This window comes from Thamnophis sirtalis, unplaced genomic scaffold (genome assembly GCF_051295495.1).
Source record: "Thamnophis sirtalis isolate CommonGarterSnake01/CBP01778 unplaced genomic scaffold, rThaSir2_p1.2 scaffold_4, whole genome shotgun sequence".
NCBI lineage: Eukaryota > Metazoa > Chordata > Lepidosauria > Squamata > Natricidae > Thamnophis > Thamnophis sirtalis.
Window position 1 is genome coordinate 65,270,689 of NW_028261384.1, and position 24,701 is coordinate 65,295,389.

Consider the following 24,701-nt stretch of genomic DNA (forward strand, 5'->3'; position numbering starts at 1 on the left):
TGATCGCTGCAGCGGCCGGGAGCCATAGTTTCTTTCTGTATGCAAATTAGGGCTAACTGGCACAAGGGGTGTTACTGGACCACTGGTGGCACTCTGACGTCACCAGCGGCCCACCGCCCCCCTGTGTCCAGCGCCGCCCTTCTTATTCCTTTTCAGCGCTTCAGCGCTGGCCGATTCCTGAAAAAAACCTAAGAGCGCCTGCGCAGCTACGTAGGGCTAGCGTAGACAGCGCTAGTAGCGTAGCCTTGCACTTTATATTTATGTAATTGTATTTTATTTTGTAAGGCATGTTTAAATACAATAAAATAAAAGTTGTTTAATCAAAACAATCTGATATATAAACAATCAATGTGTCGTCGCGAACAACGCCCCCCCACCCTGCGCGCGCTCAGCGGGCCACGGTAAAATTATCAAAGGCTGACTGGTCCGCGGCGATAAAAAGGTTGGGGACCACTGCATTAGGGTAAAGATCTGTTCCTGACTTCTTGCCAAGTATTGTCTGCTACAGAATGGCATTTGGAAGATATCAGTCTGGCAGCTCTCCAAATCTGGTAAAAGTCTGTAGTTTTGAAATCTCTTGAAAGACTGTTGGCTGGGACTTTGTTGGAGAGGAATTCTCTTTAAACTAAATAAAAGGGGTTTTATCAGGATGATAAAACTTTGTGCTTTTGGGAAGCCTAGGTCAGAACAATTGCCCCTTGGCCTCTGTTTAGCTGTCAGAGGCCTTCAGGAAAGGCCTCTATAGCTGATAAAATAGCTTTGGATTAACATGCGTGTTTCTTGACTGCAGAGGCCTTTCCTGAAATCCTCTAACAGCAAAATAAGGTTGGGGGCACCACACATGTAATTCCAGAGCCTATTTTCTGGGCCTTTCCTGAAGGCACCTGACAGCAAAATGGAAGCTGGGGCCAACGGCTGAGCGGCAGCAAGCAGCCTCAGAAAAAGTGGGCTGGCACATGGGCTCTTGTTAGGCAGGGCTGTCAGTGCTGTTGCCGCCATGAGGTGAGACAAGAAATCTCCTGAAAATAAGACCTAGTGGCTCTTTGAAAGAAAAATATATAAGATTGGGCCTTATTTGGGGGGAAACGCACTGTCTCTGTCTGTCTATCATGTAATAAAGGAGAATATTGGGACCCTTGGTGCTCTCTGAGCTTGCTTGTTTTCTTGCAGATGTTTCATTACCGTAACAACAGTACTAATAAGGAATGCTGTTTGCTGTCAGTTTATATTCTGGTGACATGCTTGTCTGCATGGCTGGCAGTGGTCAGAAATTTTTTGGTTGGGCTGTTTACTGATAGCTGTTTGGCAGTTTCTTCTTTGGGGTATTGTTATCTTGATTGTTTGCCTGAAGTTGACCTTGGAATTAATATATGCTGATCTGAGTGCTGGTTACTGGTGGAGAGGTGGTGGAGTCTTTTTCTCTTTTGGGCTGGTTGATCGTCTCTTTTGCACACTATGGATGTTCTTAATGTCTATGTGTGTATTGATAGCTGATTTGTCAGAGTGCCAGGCTTCTAGAAATGCCCTGGCATTTTTGAATTTGGCCTGGTCTAGGATTGTCACATTTTCCCAATTGAAACTATGGTTAAATATGTCTTTATGTTATGTAATTAAAGTACCCCAATACCCCAATTAAGGAACATGCCAAAGAACCATCAGTAAACAACCCAACCAAAGAACCCCAAGACCGCCTCCCCCCCCCACAGATAGGCAAGACACCAGAATATAAACTGACAGCAAACAGCACTCCTTAGTAGTACTGATTATGTTACCTAGTTAGGCTAATGAAACATCTACAAAAGAATAAGCAACTTCAGACACACCAAGGACTCCCTCTTCTCTCTCTCTCTCTCTCTCTCTTTTCTTCATCATCTATCAATTCCTTTCTCACCGTTATGGTGGTCTGTGCCTTCCTTGATCTTGGTCTTCTACCAGAGGCCAGGGAGCTTGAGGGTCCTGCACTGTATCTTAATTGTTTCTAGTACTGGGCAGAAATGTTGTACCTAGGTTCTGTTGAAGTAACCCAGATTAGGAGACAACAGCTCCAAAGTTCTATCATCACAAGGACCACTTTGGTCTTAACTTTCCACATCCTTTCCAGTTCCTTTTTTTAAAAAATAATTTGTTTTATTTTTATTACATAGACAACACATACATACAATAATAAAAAGCAAAACAAAACAAAAAACAAAGAAAAAAAACACACAAAACCTCCCATCATCACATACAGCATGTCGTTTGGTTACAGGTGTTTTAACATTTATCATTCTTATACATTTATTATTTCATTTAATAGGTTATAATATACTGTTTGGGTTGCTTTGTTTACCATCCTTTCCTCCTGTTGTAACACCACCTTATTTTCCCTTTCTTTTCTCCCTCCCTCCCTTCTCTACTTTCTTCCTTCCTCCTCTCCTTTCCCTTCCTTCTTCCTGTACCTTTCTCCTACTCCTGCTCTTCCTCTTTCCCTTCCTACCCTCTCTCCTTCCTTTTCTCTCCCTTCCATCCTCCTTTCCTTTCCCTTTCCTTTCTCCCTCCCTCCCTTCTCTACTTTCCTCCTTCCTCCTCTCCTTCCCCTTCCTTCTTCCTGTACCTTTCTCCTACTCCTGCTCTTCCTCTTCCCCTTTCTACCCTCTCTCCTCCTCTTTTTTCCTTTCCATCCTCCTCTCCTTACCTCTTTCTTCTTTCCCCCGTCTTCCTTTCATTCTCTCCTTCTCTCTCTCTTTCTTTTTTTATTGTTGTTGGTGTGTCTATTTTAAATCTCAGTTTATGTTTCCTTGGGATGGTATTTCCACCAACTCAGACATAATTTAGTATCATTTCTTATTCCCTTACCTTTGCTAACCTATCTTAACTATATTCCCCCCCCCACACACACACTTTGTATCTCTCTGTTGTATATATACTTATATATTTAATACACACAACAATTAAAAAAAAACAAAAAAACCACACAAAAAAACCATCACATATAGCATGTCGTTTGGTTACAGGTGTTTTAACATCCATATGCTCGAATAATATTTACCATCTCAGATTTTTCATCTAGTATAACTAAATACTTCACTTTCATTGTAGAATATATATTCAGTTACCATTAGTATTATTTTTTTCCAGAAAATCATGTTTCCCTTACATTCTTGATTATCTATTTTATAACAGTTAAAATTATTATCAATAACAAGATATCATTATAGTACGTTCTTACGTTATACATTATATTACCAGTCCTCTATTAAGTATACATAAAATCATTATTATCCTTATCCTTTTTAAAGCAAAAAGTTCTAAAGTATTCAATTCATAGATATATTAGTTTTTCATTGTATCATTGTTAATTTATTAACAATTTATATATAATGCACAGCAGAACCCGCTCACCTCATCTTCTTGCCTGAAGAATAAGGTAAACAAACTGCCAGACGTCCGATAGATAATCGTCTGACAGATAACGTGACCAGGAATTCGGGAGCAGCTATATTAAGCTGCTTCCATCAGCAGGCCCCTCCCCAGAAGTCCAGATTACTAATTATTGAAACACAACCAAAAAGTTAAAAGAAAACAAAATACAGATCTTCAGAGCACAACCTACCCCCCCCCCCCGACTTCCCAGAACCCGTACACGGTATAGATATTTAACAAACACAGTCTAAGATATATTGGGGGAAAAAAGAATAAGAAATTAATAACATCTTTGCATTGAACTTAGCTCCTCCTTGCTAAACTAACTTTAAACAATTTAAATCATTCCTGATCTTAAGCATAGGCTATCTGGAATTTCTTAGACCCATATTTATTTTGTATATAATCGATCCATTTTTTCCAGTCTTGTTTATATCTCTCATTTGAGTGGTCTTTAAGATATGCAGATATTTTAGCCATCTCAGCTAAATTTGTGACTTTCAATGTCCATTCTTGGATTGTAGGCAAGTCTTCCTTCTTCCAGTATTGTGCCACCAACAGTCTTGCTGCCGTTATTAAATGCAAAATCAAGTTAATCTCTACCGCTGTGCAGTCAGTAATTATACCTAACAAAAATAACTGAGGAGTAAACTTTATCCTTTTTTAAAGAATATTTTGTATAATCCACCATATTTTTATCCAAAATGCCTTAACCTTTTGGCAAGTCCACCATATATGGAAGTATGTAGCATCAAGAGAACCACATCTCCAACATTTGGGTTGTAAATTCGAATACATAGAAGCCAACTTTTTAGGATCAAATGCCATCTATAAAACATCTTGTAAAAATTTTCTCTCAAGTTTTGGGCTTGTGTAAATTTCACATTTCTTACCCAAATTCTTGCCCATGTATCCAACATTATTGGTTCTTCAATATTTTGAGCCCACTTTATCATACAATCATTAACTAATTCTGTTTCGAAATCTATCTGTACTAATACATTGTATATCCTCTTTATGTGCATTAAACTTTGATCTCTTATTTGTTTAAATAAATTATCCTCAACTTGGATAAAGCCAATTTTTTAATCTATTCTCCACCTGGTCTATAACTGCCCATACTGGAACCATGTTTGAATTACCTTTTCCTCTTTTAGTACCTCTAAGGGTTTTAGTTGTAATACCCCCCTTTCCAGGGTAAGAAACTGTCTGTAAGTAATTCTATCCTGTTTTTGTGCTATGTTCATATTTTCTATTGCATGTCTAGGAATTGCCCACATGGGTATCTTGTCATTTAATTTGTGTTGATATTTTTTCCAAACCCACAGTAAAGCATTCCTTAAGATATGACTTTTAAAATTTTTGTCCACTTTTTTGTTATATAACGGGTAAGCATGCCAGCCATATACCAAGTCATGTCCCTCAATATTAAGTATCCTATCATTAGTTAAATCGATCCAATCACTGATTACAGATAATGCTACTGCATCATAATATAGTTTTAGATTGGGTAATTTCAAACCTCCCCTCTCACGTACATCTTGCATTATTTTTAACTTTACTCTCGGCTTCTTTCTTGCCCATACAAATTTATTAATACCCTTCTGCCATTCTAAGAGAATCGCATCTTTTTAAAGTATAGGTAACATTTGGAAAAGAAATAAAAATTTGGGTAAGGTATTCATTTTCACTGCTGCTATTCTTCCCAGCAAAGATAACTGTAACTTGTCCCATTTTTTCATCTCTGTCTGTATACTATGCCAAAGTGGTTCATAATTATACTTATATAATTTCTCATTTGAGATTAAGATATTAACTCTGAGATATTTGACCTTTTTGACTATTTCGCATCCTAACATTCCTCCTAGTTCTTCCTTTTGTTTAGTATTCATATTTATAGCTAGTATTTTTGTTTTCCTTAAATTTATTTTAAAACCAGATACTTGACCATATTGATTAATCGTATTCATTAAGATCATGCTAGATTCCTGCGGTTGATCCAATAATATAACCAAATCATCCGCAAAAGCACGCACTCTGTATTCTTGCTGCCTAATCTTAATTCCTTTTAGACCATCCAAGCCCCGTATTTTGTTCAGCAATACTTCCAAGGTTATAATAAACAATAGTGGGGAAAAGGGACAACCCTGTCTTGTGCCTTTTCCAATTTGAAAAGAATCTGTTAAGCTTCCATTGACTATAATTTGAGCCGTTTGCTGTTGATATATTGCTTTGATTGATTGTAAAAAACTTTCTCCTATTTGCATTTTTTGCAATGTTTTCAACAGGAATTGCCAGTTAACTTGATCAAAGGCTTTCTCAGCATCCAAAAATATGAACGCAGCAGGAATTTGATTGTTCTTTCCCAAGTATTCTAATGCATTAATAATTAGTCTTACGTTACTTTTCATTTGTCTCCCTTGAATGAAACCTGTTTGGTCACTGTGTATCAATTGTTGAATAACCAACATTAACCTATTTGCTAGAATTTTGGTAAAGATTTTATAATCTACATTAAGTAATGAGATAGGTCTATAGTTTTTGGGTTGAGTAATATCTTGATCTTCTTTGGATATCAGGGATATAAAAGCTGTCTTCCAAGATGGGGGCACCTTACCTTCCGTTTGAATCTTATTAAATAATTCTTTAAGAGGTTCTACTATTTCTAACTGTAGATTTTTATAGTAAGCCGCTGTCAAGCCATCTGTGCCTGGTGCCTTCCCTGCCTTTAACTGTTTAATTACCTACAAGATTTCCCCCGAAGTTATTGGTTGATTCAATTTTTGCCTATGCTCTTCTTTAACTATGGTTATTTTCTCTTTATCTAAGTATCTCTCTATATCTAGACCGTTAATTTTATCACCCTTATACAGCTCTGTAAAAAATTCCCGGAAGGCCTTTTTAATCTCATCCCTCTATAGATCAGTTTAGTTATATTTCGAGAGTTCTGTTTTTTCCTAATCTGATATGCTAACCATCTGCCAGGTTTATTTGCATTGCAGAAGGTATTGTGTTTTGCGTATGACAAACTAGTAACTACCTGATCAGAAATCAACATGTTAAATTGGGCCTTTAATATAATAATTGCTTCCTTAATCTTTGTGTCTCCTGGGTTTAAAGTTAACTCCAGCTCTTTCTTCCTAATTTCATCTTCCAATTCTGTTCGTTTTACCCCTTGTTTATGTTTATGTGATCTATTTATATTTATCAAAACTCCTCTCATATACACTTTACTTGCATCCCATACAATTTCCATAGGTGTACCCTTATTCATATTAAAAACAAAGTATTCTGTTAACAATTTTTTACAATCATTAATATACTTTTCATATCTGAATAAATTTTCATTCAATCTCCAAGACCTTCTTGCTTGTGCCACCCCTCCCAATTCCATCCAAACTGGGTTATGATCTGAAAAAACTCTAGCCAAAATCTTTGTCTTCTTCACCCTGGAAAGCAAATCATTAGTAGTTAATATAAAATCAATCCTAGAAAAAGATTGATGCCTATCAGAAAAGAAGGTAAAGTCATATTCTTCGGCATTTCTTTCTTGCCAAATATCTCTCAATTCAAAGTCATCCATCATATCGAAAAAGGATTTAGGTAGCTTTGCTCGCATCTGAGTGTTTGGGCGGGAAACTTTCTTGTCTTTCTTAGTATCTATAACACCGTTCCAATCACCCAGTAGTATGCAAGACCTATAATCCCACTGTACTAATTTAGCATGAAGATTTCTATAGAATCCATCTTGTTGTTGATTAGGAGCATATATTCCCAGAATCAATGTCTTTTTCCCTTCCAAAACCAGATCTAACGCGATGTATCTTCCATGGGGGTCTGCTTCAATTAGTTCAGCTTTCATGTCTTTTCTTAAGTATATAACTATACCATTTTTCTTTTCCATAGCAGAAGCTATAAAAGGTTGGCCAAGTCTTGTATTAATCAAATATTTTTGATCAGTTGATTTAATATGAGTTTCTTGCAAACAAATTATATCATTCTTGAACTGTTTAAGATAGTGAAATATTTTCTTTCTCTTCTGTGGAGAGTTCAATCCGTTGACGTTCCATGTTAGAAGCTTAATTGTCATCTTTGGTTTCCTGAAACTTTTTTAGAGCCTCCTGGATAGCCTGTTTAATCTTTGGCCTGGCTCCTCCCACTGCTTCTGGACTGGTTACTGTAGCTTCTTGACCGATTGCAGGTGATTGTTGGGGTTGTTGAATTTTGGATTGTTGCTCCATTCGTTTGGTAATCATACGGTTTGGTCTTTGTTCCATAGCTCCTTGTGCTTCTAGGAGAGAGAGATGATCCATCTTATCTGGTAATTGTGTGGTTTGCTGTCTATCTTGTCCTTCTTGTGCTCTTTCTCTAGGTCCAGATGGTGCGAGATGTCCAGTCTTCAAAATATTATGGTGTAAATCTTGAGCTTTCCATACTGAGTTGAGACGGTATCTTTGCCTCTCAAATGTGAGTGCTAGGCCAAATGGTGCGTCCCATCTGAACTGTATCTGGCGATTTCTAACCTCTTCAACTAAAAAAGCATAGTCTTTCCTGGATCTTAACATTTGAGATGGTATCTCTTTCAAAACAGTCAATTCCTGACCCCCAATTTGAAGCTTAGTTTTATAAGACTCTTGTAATATCGTATTTCTAATCTCTCTTGTGGTAAAATATATCACAATGTCCCGAGGGAGCTGCTTCTGCTTTGCCAGCCAGGAATTAACGCGATAAACTTTATCAATTTTCCAGTCAAAATTACCCCCTGGTCTTCCCAACAGGCTGTCAAACGCTTCTGAAAAAAATCTGTTTCAAGTTTTCCTGCTTGTCTTCACGCAAGCCCCTTACTCTTAATGCCAATTCCATTTGTCTGTACTGTATCATAATAATTTCTTTTTCAGCATTTTCAACTTTTTGTTGCACCACCTCTGTTTTTGATGTCAAATTAATATTAGTGTCGTTAAGATCATCTAGTCTATCTTCAATTCCGGAAACATGTTCTGTCAATACATTTACAATCCCCAACATATCGTCTCTGATTTTGGAAACCCGAGTCTCAAGTTTATCAGACAACTCCTTATGCGCCACGGATATCTCCTCTTTGAGCCCTTCTTTGAGTTCTTTAAATTTGGCTTCCACCTTAATTGCCTGAGTGTTAAAAGACTCAGTCATTTTGTCAGTGAGTTCTTTCAGTTCCTTCAGGAAGAATTCTTTTGTTAGTGGGTCACCTATAGGGGGCGTAGGGAGCAGAGGCTGCAGCTTTGTGCCAAGTGTGGGCAATGTGCCAGCGCTTCTAGGAGCCGAGGAGGGCATCTTTAACCTAAGATTTGGCTTAGAGGCCATTCCAAGTTTTATCTTCAACCAATTAGTAAAACTGCTGGCCAGTTATACAGCTGTGGAACGAGGTGATAAATCACTCCTTTCCTTTGAAGTTTTAAAACTCCTTAGGGCTTTATGAAGAGTTTCAAAAGATAAACATTGTTACGAAGCAGTTCAGCAAGCTCGTCGCCATTTTAAGTGACTCTTTAATAGCTAGGTTATCGGAAGAAGGAGGTCTTGTAAAAATGAAGCTAAGATTTAAACAAACAATTAAGGGCTCCTGCATACCAGTCCTGCTCGCCTTGAAATCAATAAATCAAGCTTTGTTCTGAGGAAGAGAGAGCTTGCTTCATGCTACAAATGCAGCTGGAATTCCCCGGCACGGAGACAGTTCTGCCCTTAGCTGGCCCCCCTTCCCTCGCAGATACACAAACTGTGAGGATCAGATGGCACTTTGCACAGCAGAACCCGCTCACCTCATCTTCTTGCCTGAAGAATAAGGTAAACAAACTGCCAGACGTCCGATAGATAATCGTCTGACAGATAACGTGACCAGGAATTCGGGAGCAGCTATATTAAGCTGCTTCCATCAGCAGACCCCTCCCCGGAAGTCCAGATTACTAATTATTGAAACACAACCAAAAAGTTAAAAGAAAACAAAATACAGATCTTCAGAGCACTTTAAGTTTAAATTCAATGTCCCCACAAGGTCCAAAGTTAAAGGTATCAATGGTCAAAAGAAAAACACAAAAAGCCAATTTGAATTACAAGAAAGTCCAGCCTGGTTTCCAAAGATAAAAAGAGGAACAGAAAAAGTAAAAAAGTATCCTTCAATTGGCAAAGCTTATACCCGCCGCTTTTCTCACTAGTCAGCCTTATTTTAAACTAAGTTTCCAAATTTAGAGTGTTCTCTTTCCAATAAAAAAAGATTTTAACACTCACACCAAACGATGTGTTCTTATCCAGTCTCTTTAGGGCTATCAGCAGTTTCAGTAGCCTTGCGGCTAGTCCGGAAATCACTGGCAAAGAAGGGTTTTCCTAGGTCACCAGAGACTTTGCAAACGTCTCTGGGACCACTGGGTCTCCCCCTACCTTTCACTGTCTCTTCGGGACAGCCTGGGTCCAAAAAGAACCGTCCAGATGATCTGGTTTAGATGGTCATTCAGGAGCAGCCTGAAAGTCCGTCTTCACACTGCTAAGCCCTGCCTTCTTCCCTTTCCAGTTCCTTTTTATGGTACTTCTTTCAGGTACTTTTCCAGTTTCTCCAATTTCTCATGCTCCTTCCTCCTATGTTATTAGCATTTGGTACTACCACTGCTTTCTTGTCTTTTTTTAAATATCACAATGTTTGGTTGATTGGCATTGCTTGTCTCTCTGGCTGATTCTGGATATTATAAAGGATCTTAGACCTCTTATTTTCCACAACTTGGAATGGGAACTCCCATCCAATTTAGGAGAGTTTAGCCCATATTCTTTACAGGGTTTAGCCAATATTCTGTACATATTCTGTACAGATGGTCTGTACACACTGCAGGATTGGTTGTTCTGTTCAGTGTATGCTGTTTCTGTCTGCATCTTGCATCTTTCCATTACATGCGAATTGTCTTTAAGGCTTATTTGCGTAATCTGTACCTAAGGTCCTGCCTAATGTGATAGATTCCTGCTTTTGTAGATTTGTGCTTAGCACCTGTTCTTGTGCTGTTGTGATCACTACCTCATGCTATCTTTTAGTCCATCCCATTCCAGCCACATAGGATTTCCCAGTGTCTTTCCCTCTCAGTCATCTGTCGAAATACATCTCATTCGGCATCTTGCCTTGCCATGGCACTTCCTTTGCTTGATCTTCTTCCCACATCTGCAGTTACCTCAGGCATTCTCTCATTAGCTCATCTTTGAACTGATGTACTGCTGGATGCCATGGGTTTCTTCCATGATAGTGGCTTTGACACTCACCAAACCCTGACTGCCTTCTTTCCATCTGATGTACTGTTTCTAGATATTGGGGACCTCGTTACATTTTTGGTCTCCACACTGGCAACTTCCTTGCCCTTTTTTGGCCAATTTATTATACCTGAAAATTGTCTGGCAGGGCATATGTGTTGATAGTATGGATTTTATTCATCCCATTGAGCTGGCTCTTCAGTACCTGTCTGATCCTTTGCTAATATTTGCATGTTGATGTCTTCCTTGCCTCCTCATGGTTCCCATATGACTGTGGGATATTAAAGTACTTGACACTGGTCTGTATGTCTATTATATGACCTGCTGGTATTTCCTCTCCATCCTAGCTATCTTGATTACCATCCAGCTACAGTCCCAACTACTCTGAACGCTATCCCAATGTCTTCACTCTAGGTCCATGTCTGGTGGATCAGCAAGTTGATCTCTTGTTCATTCTTTGCATATGGCTTGATATCATTCATGTAGAGAAGGTGGCTAATGATAGTTCCATTCTTGAAAGTGTATCCATATTCAGTCTTTGTGATCTCTCTCTCTCCCTCTCCCCCCGTTTCTCCCCCCCCTCTCAGACACACACCAGGGGAGACAGCATTGCCCAAAGTTGTTTCTATGGTCATGTGGCCAACATGACTATATATCATGAAGCATGGAATGCTGTCACATTCCCACCAAGGTGGTACCTCTTTATCTACTCACATTTACATCCTTGCTCTTTCAAAAAATCTGCACCAAACCTTTTGCAAATCAGTCTGATTCCCAGCCAACGTTATGCCAGATGTGCGTATAAACATGTACATTTACATTCCTAACTAACACACATGTAATACCACTACAAACATTCTTTAAATATGTATACACTGATGTATTAAACAACACATACTTGTGAGAATCAATTATTCCATATTCTAAAATAAACAACTTGCTACTAGCTCTGTCAATGATCTACACACTAGTCAGTTAGAAACCAAATTTTCCACCCAAAAGAAGGGGGCATTTAATCCATTGTGTGTGGGCAAAAGATAGAAATTGAATCTTGATTTCACTATAAATAAAGCTTACATTTCATATCCAGCAATTACTGAAATTCTTTTTTAATGGCTTCCTAGCTTTTTACAGGAGACTTTTCAGAAATCTTGGAAGTCTTTCTTTTAATTCTTAAATAGGTAGTCCTCGACTTACAACCATTCGTTTAGTGACTATTTGAAGTTACAATAGCACCGAGAAAAAAGTTACATACAATTGGTCCTCGCAATTATGACCTGTCAGCCTCTGTTTCGCTATTTGCTTTCGGCTGACATTGAAACGGGGAGGTGGGGGTGGCTTGGTATTAGGGAGGGGAAGTTTTAGTACAGGAGAGATTGTAAAAAGGGAGTTTTGTTCTCACCATCTACTGCACATGCTGGAGATTGGTACTTGGTAGATAGCCAGTTGATCAAGGCCAACCGTCCTGCATACCAACCTGATGATGCTCCTTGAAGATGAAACTCACATGACACCTGAGGGATTTGCAGATTGGACAGTGGGATAGGGTTACCGGGGGAAGAGGGTTGGTAAAAGTACTCTTAATTCCGCAAAATGGAGTTAAGTGGTTTCATTCTTGGTTGCTGAGGGAGGCCGGATTGACATGACCATTGTAACATCCCCAAATTTGGCCACTAGGCAACTAGCATATATTTTTAATAGTTGCAGCATCCTGGGGTCTTATGATTTGTGTCCTTCTCAGCTAGCTTCCCAAAAGCAAAGTCATTGGGGGAAGCTGAATTTGCTTAACGATCATATGATTTACATAACAGCTGCAATAACATGCTTAATAACTGTGGCAAAAGGATCCTAAAGGGTAATAACGTACACTTAAGGCTTTGAAAATCAAGGTTTTTTTTAGCTTACTGTATTGTGGCCACTGACGTGCGGTGAGGGATACCGTTGGTGAGGCAAGAGCGCGGCAGCGGCAAGAAGCAACGTCCCCGCCGCTGTGTCCGACAGGCGTCTCTCGTTTATGATGGACATAAACGCGAGATGCCTGTCGGACACAGCGGCGGCCGCGCTCTGCAGCCTCGCCCCCCGCCTCCTCCATCCCCGCTGATATTCTTGGGAGCAGGTCAGGTGGCTGGCTGGCTGGGAGGAGAAGAGCGGTGAGTCTTTGTGCCGGCTGGCCGGCCAGGCAGGGAGCAGGTCGGGTGGGGGTGGCTGGCTGGCTGGCTGGGAGGAGAAGAGCGATGAGTCTTTGTGCCGGCCAGCCGGCCGGCCAAGCAGGAAGCAGCTCGGGTGGGGGTGAGTGGCTGGCTGGCTGGGAGAAGAGCGGTGAGTCCCTCCCCAGCCAGCCACAAGGGCTCACCGCTCTTCTCCTCCTCCTCGTCCTCCCCGCTCGGTGCTGGGCTGGCTGCAGAAGAAATGGCGGCTGGTGAAAGAAAAACCTCTCCAGAATCACCCTTGCACTTGCGCAGTCGCTCAAGTGCAAGACATGATTTGCTGCTCCCAGATCAGGAGGCGGGAGAATCAGTGCCTCTTTTGCATATTAAATCTTTTGCTTTTTAACTCCGCCTTAACTTTTAAAAGGCGAAAAATTCCTTAAGCAAAAGAGGCCCCGAGTTCTCTGGCCTCCTCCTAGTTAACACTGAGAGCAGACACCAAGCCACTGTGACTTGAAATCTGGTAGCAACTATCCTGGCTTTAATTCATTAAAAAATATATTTAAAACTCTTTCCTTTCTCTCAGGAGACTGGGGAGGCTCCGCCTCTCTTGCCTCTAGTGACTGCATGTCCCTGATTGTGGCCATAACCCATCACTGTTCAATAGGCTCCTGGCTGAGGTTATTCTAGTAAAACTGTTTTAAAAGCAATAAGGTTTTCTAGGTTAACAGATGAGATGATGGTATTGTGTAAATGAAATGAATCTTTCTCTCTCTCTCCAGTAATATACATATATTAAATTGTATATAGATTACATCTACATTTTGTCTATATTTGCCGTCATACTCAATAAATTGTAAATGTGGTACAATTGATGGTAACTGCAGTAAACCAAAGTGTCTTCTATAGTTACTCACGAAATCAAACCTATGACACCTACATTGGCAAAGGTTATGTGATTGCTGGGATAGATGAAGGTTTGCTTGGAGCATGTGTTGGAGAGAAAAGGAGAATAATAATACCACCTCATGTTGGGTATGGAGAAGAGGGAAGAGGTGAGTATAAGTTTTATTTCAGCTACTTTATTAAATACTAATGTCCTGAAGCTCAATTACCATTTTAATATATTGAGTATATATAGTATATATATTTAAGCATGTGAATAATACCAGATATGACAATCTGATACTTTAAAGTGAAAGCATTTTCCACGGTCAAGGGGGATAAAGTCAGTGCACCTGATTCCTGCACCCCATGTGAGAATTGTACCAAATTTATAGTGAATTCTGCTAACACCAATGGTAGAATTAGAATCATATAAGCGAATCATGGCTTATTTGATGATACTTGCTTGAGAACATTTTCTTCTATAACTTCTCAGAAATAGATATGTGATTGAAAGAATTAGTAACACAATTTGTTTTCATAAGAGTGACAGATACCACAGTTATTGAGCTCCCTAGGCAAATCTTTTTTTCTTAGGTTTTGTAGATACTTACAGTAGTTCTACCTTTAGAGATAGTGGATACCTTCAAGTTATCTGGAAAAATCCTGTTATTAAGCTTGTCACTTAACATTAACTGGACACAAAAGGCGCATTTTTACATATTTGGAATGAATGTATAAAATCATATTAATATAAAAGATCCTATATTAGACATGCAAAAGATGTGATGTCATTTTTCTAAATTGGGAAGAACACAAGAGGAAAGACATGTTGGGATCTTAATGCTAAATTCAGGCATTGGTATTAAAAGTATTAGTATTCAAAGTGGCTTCCAAAATGGGCAACAGTGGTAATTTCTCCAAATACCATAGTTCTGAAAGTATATAGATTTTATGCTGTTGGAAAGGACAAAATGACATAAACATTAGCATAATTTAGGATAATCTTTGTAGATGCTTTTGACTACATCTTTATTTTCACAGCATTAATTTTCAGTAGATGATTTTGTTGTTTGCAAGGTATAAATTCAGTAAGAGAAGAAAGGTGAACAGCCTATAGTATTACTATGTGATTGCTTATTATTGTAGGAAACATTCCAGGATCTGCTGTTTTGGTATTTGAAGTTCATGTGATAGATTTTCACAATCCTTCAGATTCAGTTGCTGTTACAACCTATTACAAACCTACTAATTGTTCAGTGCTAAGCAAGAAAGGTGATTACTTGAAGTATCATTACAATGCTTCTCTCCTAGATGGCACTTTATTAGATTCAACGTAAGTATATCATCTGGCCAGAAGTAATTTTGCAAGCATTACAATTAAAAAAAATAGATGTGACTCAAGATGTGTTTCCTTTTTTTTTGTTAGCTGTTTGAATTCTTTAATGTAACTGAAAGTATGTGATATCTTACATGCAGACAGAAAGTCTATAAATTATGAAAATAAACAATGGAAGTTATTTTTCTGTCTCCATGCCCTCATTTATTAAACAAAGAAATAAATGTTCTGCCTTTATTGGTTTTAGAAATAACTCTATGATAAACATATCCAACAACCTCCCTCCTCTTATTTTCCTCACAACAACAATCATGGATGAATTGGACTAAAAGAGTGACTGGTCCAAGGTTCTCCTGTTGGTTTTCATGACAAAGGCAGGACTAGAACTTATGGTCTCCAACTTTCTAGCCTGGTGCCTTAACAACTAATGATGCCAGTGGTATCGTGGTGCCTTCATATTTTTGTTTCATATAAGCTACTTTTCCTATTCACACACACACATATGTATGTATGTATGGAATAGAACAGAACATTCTTTATTGATGAAGAGTGATTGGATGCACAAGGAACTTGTCTCGGGTGCATAAGCTCTCAGTATACATTCAAACAATAAAGTGATAAATCATAAGATACCAATAGGTGAAAATAATAAGAAAGATGAGACGGATAATAGCAATATAGCCATACTGCATGTTTAGATATTCTTAGGTATAAGACAGTGCTATGGGAATTATGTGTTAGCAGAGTGGTGGCGTAGGAGAAAAACTATATTTGTGTCTAGTTGTTTGGGCATGCAATGGCCTATAGCAGCATCATAAGGGGAGGAGTTGAAACAATTTATGTCCAGAATGTGAGGGCTTTGTAGATATTTTCTCAGTACTTCTTCTGACCTGTGCAATGTACAGTTCCTCCATGGAAGGTAGGCTGGTTCAATAGTTTTTTTCTCAAGGCCTAATTATCTGTAACTGCCCTGTTTTATTTCTGTCTCAAATCAGACAGTTATAGAAATACAAATGACAGACTCAGTAATTCCTCTATAGAACTGAATCAACGGCTCCTTGGGTAGTCTGAGCTTTCTGAGTTGGCACAGGAAATGGTGCCTTTTTAATAACAGTTCTAAAGTTAGATGTCCATGTCTAAAATTAGATGTCCATTTCAAGCCCTGGGAGACTATTGAACCCAGATACTTGAAGTCTCTACTGTTCATACTCTGTTGCTTAATGTTATAAGGGAGAGGTCCCCAATCTTTGCAGCCGGGCTGATGAGGGGGAGAGAGGAATCAGGCCATGTGAGTGGTGGCCTGGAGCGTATGCATGTTTAACGCCTCATGCAAGAGAGATAAGATTTTGCGGCATGGTCTTGACTCCTTCAGACTTCTCCATGTCAAAAGCTTTTACAAAGGGATGGAAGGCCTGAAGAAGCACGAGATTGCTCCCCCAAAACCTTTTGTCCGTTTGCAAAAGCTTTTGGCATGGAGAAGAAAAGCCATTGGGTACACGGTCTTCCAACACATTGAGACTGCCCTACGCTACAAAAGCAGATTGGGAGTCCTAGGCAGACAACCTCAGTGAGTCAGCGAAGCTGAGCAGGGCACACTTGTCCCACTCAGCCTCTGCTCTAACCGCACTGCTTTTGCAGCATCGGGAACAAGTAGCTTGGCAACCCAGCTGGCAGGGAAGAGGGGAACCGGGATGCACAAGGGTGGGCTGGCACATATACACGTGCAGCTCCACTCATGCAATAGAGAAGCCTTTGGGGTGCCGCTCGTGTGAGTTCGGTTGTGAATAAGCCATGGCCCATGTAAATAGGAGGAATAGAAAAAAAATGTTAGAAAACTGGAGGAGTTGCTTAGAATTTTTTGTGAATTACGTTTTTCTTTTTCAGGGTTAGCCTTGGAAAAACATACAATATAGTTCTAGGTTCTGGACAAGTTGTACTGGGAATGGATATAGGTCTCCGAGAGATGTGTGTGGGAGAAAAAAGAACAGTTGTTATTCCTCCTCACTTTGGTTATGGAGAAGCCGGAGTTAGTAAGTATATAAGTTTCAAAGATCTTTAAATACTCAAGTGTACTGAAGGGAAGAAATTAATATGAGTTGACCCAAATTTCTTCAGAATTCACCTGCAGTGGTGCACAGTCGCTTCTGTATGTACTTTGTTAAATTATACTTAAAGATCCATAGGTAGTTTCAATATGATTCATTTCCTTGTTCCTCTCTTCTGCTTTCAGTGGAATAAATTGAAATGAATGGATGATATAACAATTATTTGGAACTGTTATTTGGAATTTTGAAGTTCACTCATTAAATAAGACTTGAGCTTCAATTTAACTTAAAACTTAGCATAGAAATATATTGTCCATGTGTAGAATTGCCTTATGCATTTTATGTGATGAATCTCTTAGAAGATATAGTCTATATAGTCTCCTGTCATAAAGCAATGAGATAAGCAATGTCTGAACAAATGACTTTGCATGAAAACTTAAACCTAAAAATAATCATATAACTTAGTGTCTTCTAGAAAGAAAATAATAATGTGCATTATTGACCCAATAGATGTAATTTTTGCATCCTGTCATTCTTTGCTGAAATAATATCTATAGTACAACTTGCTTATTCTGCTAGGGGTGAATTTTTGTCCCCCACTCCCAGCCCTCTACATTAGGGGTAGCATCACCATATCATTATCTCTGATCATTTCACTTTCATGAAGCCTTTGGGGAAATTATTTTTCATGTTCATTATCTATGAAATCCTCAAAATGGATCATTTTCAGATCTGCTTCCCAGTGACATCATTGAATTTCTCGTCATGCCCTTGGCAGGAATTTTTTAAAAATGTAACATGGCTTAGCTGGAAAATTGCCTGCTTCCACTGAAAATATAGAATAAAGCAAAACATTCCCAAAAACAATATTAAGATTTGATTTTTGTCATTTAATGTTGCAGAAGGAGAAGTTCCTGGAAGTGCTGTATTACTGTTTGACATTGAGCTGCTTGATTTAGTATCTGGCTTACCAGAAGGCTATATGTTTGTGTGGCATGATGAAGTGTCACCAAACCTCTTTGAAGAAATGGACAAGGATAACAATGGAGAAGTTATTCTAGAAGAAGTAAGAAGCTATTTTGGGGGCGGGGGACACACAAAATTTGATTTATAAGGAAATTGTTAGGCACACCATGTTCTATACAGATTCTTTAATTTACTTCTCAAATTACAATATACATTTTATTTTATAGTATTAGCACAGTATAATATATAATTATAATGCAATGTATTATTTGTCCCTAGATATGATAAATGAATTTGCATGACTTCCTTTTCATCTTGTGTTATGGCTAGGCATTTTTTTTTATTAAATTTAATAATTAATTTTTAATTTATAAATTGCATAAAATGGCAGAATCATACATTTTTATATAATATTAAAACATTTTGTTTGGAATGTAAAAAAACCTTATTAGTTAAGAGGTGAGATGAGTTTGCTTACTTTTGTATTAGTTCTGAAATCTGGGTTTCATTTGTGAAGCAGTTATTTTCACTTCCCATTCCAATTTATTGTTTTGGCTGCTGTTTTTCCTCCAAAGTTGCAATTTGTGAAAAAACTGATTCATACAATTAGAAAGAAAATTAATATTTCCATGACTTTTTAAATTAATCATTTGAACTAGCCTGGCATACTATCTATACTATAAAAGAAAAGATAAACAGGGTAGTGATTTGCTTCAGTGTCAATTTTGCAATGATATGAGAAATCTGACCAGTAGTTATTGCCATTCTTCCATATTGTGAGTACCGTATTTTTTGGTCTATAAGACACCCCCCCCCCCAAAAGTGGGTGGAAATGTCTGTCATCTTATAATGTTGCTGAAGCTCCAACCACCTGCCAGCCCCCACCCTTCGGCATTTGCCTCCCAACAATTTGCCTCCTTGCAGCAACAGCAAACAGCTTTGGTCAGCTTCAGCACAGTCTGATTTAGCACAAGCAGTTGATTGGCGGTTGGATCGGCCTCCCGGAATCCTGCCAAATAGCTGTTCCAGGCTGCAGGGATCACTGTTGTTGCCACCCATCACTGCCGTCGCCCATCGCTGCATCTGTGGCCTCCATGTGTCCCATTTTCGTCCGTTCCAGGCGGTGGGGATTGCTGCCGACACAGCCACCTATTGCCACCTGAAATGTGCTGAAAATGGGGCACGCAGAGGCCAAAAATGGGATTCACAGAGGCCAAAAATGGGACGTGCGTAAGGTAAAAATGGGGCATGCTGAGGCTGAAAATGGGGCTCGCAGACACAGCAATCCAACTGCCAATCAGCTGCTTGTGCTAAATCAGTCTGTGCTGAAGCTGAAAGTTGTTTGCTGAAAGGAGGCAAATTGCTGGAGGAAGATTTTTTTTTTTTCCTCCCCAAAAGCTAGGTGAGTCTTATGGCTCGGAGCGTCTTATAGTCTGAAAAATATGGTAATTATATTCATTCACCAAAGTCAAGGAAAAACCCAGAAAGGATAATTTTGTGTGTATACTTCGATAGAACTCTATTCCTTATCTTATATCTATTTTTATAAGCGGCTCTTAGAATGCTGCTGGTTAACATCAAAAGTGGGAAAAAGAAGTAACATATCTTGCCACGGGCTTGAAAAAGGGTTGAAGTGGAGCCTCATCTGCTTGACTAGGATTGAGGGAAATTTTCTCATGTCAGCTTAAAAGTTTTAATATGCTAATGTAATGCCAACAAAACTGCTTCTGGAAGTAAGCAAATATGCCAGTTAGAAAGTTGCACGTAACTTTTGCAGTTAAATGACAGTCATTGTCAACATTCAGTACAATTGGAAAGGTTAAGCTTCTTTGCAAAGATGAGAAATCAGTCACAATGAGTATGATTAATAAATAATTCATGAAGAGGACTTGAGTAAACTCAATTCTGTATAGTGTGGCACTGGACTATAAAAAGTCTCAAGACATCGAACAAAAGCTTTTGCAACTTTGACCACTTTAATGACGCACATGCCCATCAAACAGAGGATTGGATGCAGGCTCAATAATGACTAACTTATTTTAATTTTAGATCAACATGGTGAACTCCCGATGTAAACCAGCATTATTACTACCGTATTTTCACGACCAAAAGCCGCACCGGATTATAAGCCGCAGTATCAGTTAACGTTAATTTTTCAAACTTTTTTCATATATAAAGCGCACCGGGTTATAAGCCGCACGTTTTTTTTGCAACATCTGCCACTCCTCGCACTCCGCACTACATGATACACACACCCCCGCACCGTTCGTCCAGTAAGGTCGGGGAGGCGTTGGGCAGAATTGGGAGATTTTCAAAGAAGCGCACCAAATATCTCCCACGAACTGAATCTGAATCTCCCTCTTGATTTTACGTTCAAACTGGAAGCTCTCGCACACGTCCCTCGAGTCTCTCCCTCTCAATTTTACGCTCAAACTGGAAGCTCTCCCACACGTCCCTCTGGTCTCTCCCTCTCAATTTTACGCTCAAACTGGAAGCTCTCGCACACGTCCCTCTGGTCTCTCCCTCTCAATTTTATGCTCAAACTGGAAGCCCTCCCACACGTCCCTCGGGTCTCTCCCTCTCAATTTTACGCTCAAACTGGAAGCTCTCCCACACGTCCCTCGGGTCTCTCCCTCTCAATTTTACGCTCAAACTGGAAGCTCTCCCACACGAGGGAGGTGTGCGTGCCTGCGCGCGGTCATTTGCTTGCAAATTGAGAGGGAGAGACCAGAGGGACGTGTGGGAGAACTTCCAGTTTGAGCGTAAAATTGAGAGGGAGAGACCAGAGGGACGTGTGCAAGAGCTTCCAGTTTGAGCGTAAAATTGAGAGGGAGAGACCAGAGGGACGTGTGCGAGAGCTTCCAGTTTGAGCGTAAAATTGAGAGGGAGAGACCAGAGGGACGTGTGCGAGAGCTTCCAGTTTGAGCGTAAAATTGAGAGGGAGAGACCAGAGGGACGTGTGCGAGAGCTTCCAGTTTGAGCGTAAAATTGAGAGGGAGAGACCAGAGGGACGTGTGCGAGAGCTTCCAGTTTGAGCGTAAAATTGAGAGGGAGAGACCCGAGGGACGTGTGGGAGAGCTTCCAGTTTGAGCGTAAAATTGAGAGGGAGAGACCAGAGGGACGTGTGCGAGAGCTTCCAGTTTGAGCGTAAAATTGAGAGGGAGAGACCAGAGGGACGTGTGGGAGAGCTTCCAGTTTGAGCGTAAAATTGAGAGGGAGAGACCAGAGGGACGTGTGGGAGAGCTTCCAGTTTGAGCGTAAAATTGAGAGGGAGAGACCAGAGGGACGTGTGCGTGGCTGCGCGCGGTCATTCGCTTGCGAGCTTCAAGTTTGAGCGTAAAATCGGGAGGGAGAGATTTTCGATCTTTTTCCATACATAAAGCGCATCGGGTTATAAGCCGCACTGCCGGTTTTTGATCAAATTTTAGGATTTTCAGTGCGGCTTATGGTCGTGAAAATACGGTATGTCTTAGTACTAAATGCAGAGAAGTATGGAAATGCATTGTGATATATGCAGCTTTAAATTACAGTGCTGAAACTCATTTTATTTTCCATTCTTATTTATTTAAATTCTAGTTCAATAAATATATCCACGACCAAGTCAATTCTGGCAAAGGAAAGCTAGCCCCTGGTTACAATTCGGAAACAATTGTGAAAAATATGTTCAACAATCAGGACCGAAATGGAGATGGCAAGATTACTTCTGAAGAATTTAAACTGAAAGACCAGGAGACACAGGGACATGATGAACTGTAACTTAGTTGGATTTTATGAGCTGAACTGATGTTAGAAATAATCTGAAATCCCTATGCATAGTTAAAGAAAGGGATGTGGAAATGAATATGTCTTGATGTTGATACTGACACAATAAGGTATAAAATTAAGATTTTAAATTTTTTTTAAAATGCACGGTGCCTTAAAATGTATTTTAAAGATTTAAAAAAATATAATTCCACCATAGTGACTATTCAGCTTTTTTTTCCAGAAATGTGAATTTTCTGGAAAAAAGCAAACATTTTCAAATGTAAATTAATATGATTCACATTTGTTTATTTTTTTCAATATTTATAATATTTGGACTGCATGATTTGAAATGAAAAAATGTCCTAAACTTAAACATTATTTAAAAAAAAAACTGTGATAAAACCTGACATCAGGTTATCTGAGTTAATGGGTCTTTATCACTTTCTTGTCTTAGTAGGTTTCTACAAATGGTTTTTACTTGTTCAGGACATTTTCTACATTGTGATTTCTCATAAATGGTTATTAACACTTTAACACCATATTTTTCAGAGTATAAGACGCACCAAGGTTTTGAAGAGGCATTTTTTTTTTAAAAAAGTTTTGCACTCTGCAAACTTCCCCAAAATGGTCCGTCTTATACATTGAAAAATACGGTAACTGCTTCATGACTATTATCAAATGCTTTGAGAGTCTTCTGTGTTTAATTGTAGAAAAGAATTAGAACTCTTAAAGATTAAAGCTATAGTGATAGCGGTTCTATTTTAACAAAAGCAATAATAAAATTTAAATAGTGTGGAACAAAATGCTAGCAGAGAAATTAACAAAATTTTGCCAGTAAAACTCAACAAAATCTGATGAATATAGTATGAATGTCAAGCTGCTTTTCCGCTGCAAAGAATGACCAATGGAATAAATGTTGCATCAGTCATGCTTTTACTGTATGAAGCTGTTGATCAATTGTTCAGCTGTGCATTGAATATTTAAAATGTGTGTTTGTCTTTTATATATTTTAAGAAAAAGAAATAAAAATGAATTGTAATAATGTGCATGAAGCTGTTGATTGCACCTGGGTAATTTAACATGGCCAGTCCATCTAACTCAAGTATTTTGAAGTGATTTTTCAATCCACTCTCAAATACTGGCTTTGTCAATAAAATGCATTGTCAAATAATAAACATATTAGGACAGAAAGTTACTAAAGAAGGGAACGTAACGCCTCTACCATGAGAATAGTAGAAAATGTATATTTCCCGAGATAGTGGGACGTGTAATTGTAGAAAGAGGCTATTTTACAGCACTCTTTTTTAGTTTTATAAGAAGTACAATTGTATAGGTTTTCTATGATATTAACACTAATACCACGTTCTGTCAAATGCAATGCATTCCAGTATTAAATAAAATGCTGACAAGTACATTGGACAAGATGCTTTATTTATATATGAGTAAAGGTAAAGGTTTTCCTCAAACATATGTACTAGTCATTCCCGACTCTAGAGGGCAGTGCTCATCTCTGTTTGAATTGAATTGAATAGGTTTATTTATAGGCTGCCCTTTTCCCTGAGGGGACTCAGGGCGGCTAACAACTTATAGGGAGGGGGATACAGACAGTAACATATAACATAACACATAATTAAAAAGTAAACAACATTCATCCAACATTCGGGTGGGGGCGAATCAGATCTTTACCCCCAGGCCTGGCAGGATAGCCAGTTCTTGAGGGCTGCGCGGAAGGTCTGAAGGGTGGTGAGGGTACGAATCTCCACGGGGAGATCGTTCCAGAGGGTTGGAGCTGCCACTGAAAAGGCCCTCCTCCGCGTAGTAGCCAGCCGGCACTGGCTGGCAGATGGCACTCGGAGGAGGCCTAATCTATGAGATCTAATCGGTCTCGAGGAGGTAATCGGCAGGAGGCGGTCTCCCAAGTACCCAGATCCACTACCATGGAGGGCTTTATAGGTGGTAAGAAGCACCTTGAAGCGCATACGGAGATCAACAGGTAGCCAGCGCAGCTCGCGGAGGATAGGTGTTATGTGGGTGAACCGAGGTACACCCACAATCACTCTCGCGGCCGCATTCTGGACTAGCTGAAGTCGCCGGATGCTCTTCAAGGGCAGCCCCATGTAGAGCACGTTGCAGTATTCCAGCCTAGAGGTCACGAGGGCGCGAGTGACTGTTGTGAGTGCCTCCCGATTCAGGTAGGGTCGCAACTGGCGCACCAGGTGAACCTGGGCGAATGCCCCCCTGGTCACAGCCGACAGGTGGTGATCAAAGGTCAGCTGTGGATCCAGGAGGACTCCCAAGTTGCGAACCCTGTCTGAGGGGTGTAAAATTTGGCCCCCCAGCCTGAGAGATGGAACGCTAGCCAAATTGTTGGGAGGGAAACACAACAGCCACTCAGTCTTTTCCGGGTTGAGTACAAGCTTGTTAGCCCGCATCCAGTCTCTAATGGCCTCAAGACCCTGGTTCATCACGTCCACCGCTTCATTGAGTTGGCACGGGGCGGACAGATACAGCTGTGTATCGTCCGCATATTGATGGTATCTTATCCCGTGCCTCCGAATGATCTCGCCCAGCGGTTTCATATCGATGTTGAATAGTACGGGGGACAGGACCGACCCCTGCGGCACCCCATATGTTAGGGGCCTCGTGGTCGATCTGTGTCCCCCGACCAACACTGACTGCGACCTGTCCAAGAGGTAGGAGGAGAACCACTGCAAAACAGTGCCTCCCACCCCCACCTCCCGCAGTCGTCGCAGAAGGATACCATGGTCGATGGTATCGAAAGCCGCCGAGAGGTCAAGAAGAACCAAGATGGAGGGATGGCCTCCATCCCTGGCTCTCCAGAGATCATCGGTCAATGCGACCAAAGCAGTTTCTGTGCTGTAACCAGGTCTGAAGCCGGACTGGAAGGGGTCCAGG

General features: G+C 39.9%; 1 protein-coding gene across 2 annotated transcripts in view; it reads left to right on the top strand.

Moving 5' to 3' along the window:
• Positions 1-23,197, top strand: part of FKBP9 (FKBP prolyl isomerase 9) — a 59,934-nt gene extending 36,737 nt beyond the window's left edge. For both annotated transcript variants that reach the window (XM_087713061.1, XM_014054262.2), the window contains exons 6-10: positions 13,716-13,861; positions 14,841-15,027; positions 16,915-17,060; positions 17,978-18,141; positions 21,618-23,197. In XM_087713061.1, coding sequence (XP_087569187.1) covers positions 13,716-13,861; positions 14,841-15,027; positions 16,915-17,060; positions 17,978-18,141; positions 21,618-21,797 — 823 coding nt within the window. In that variant the 3' untranslated portion in view covers positions 21,798-23,197. The remainder of the gene's footprint in view (positions 1-13,715; positions 13,862-14,840; positions 15,028-16,914; positions 17,061-17,977; positions 18,142-21,617) is intronic.
• Positions 23,198-24,701: the final 1,504 nt, after the last annotated feature.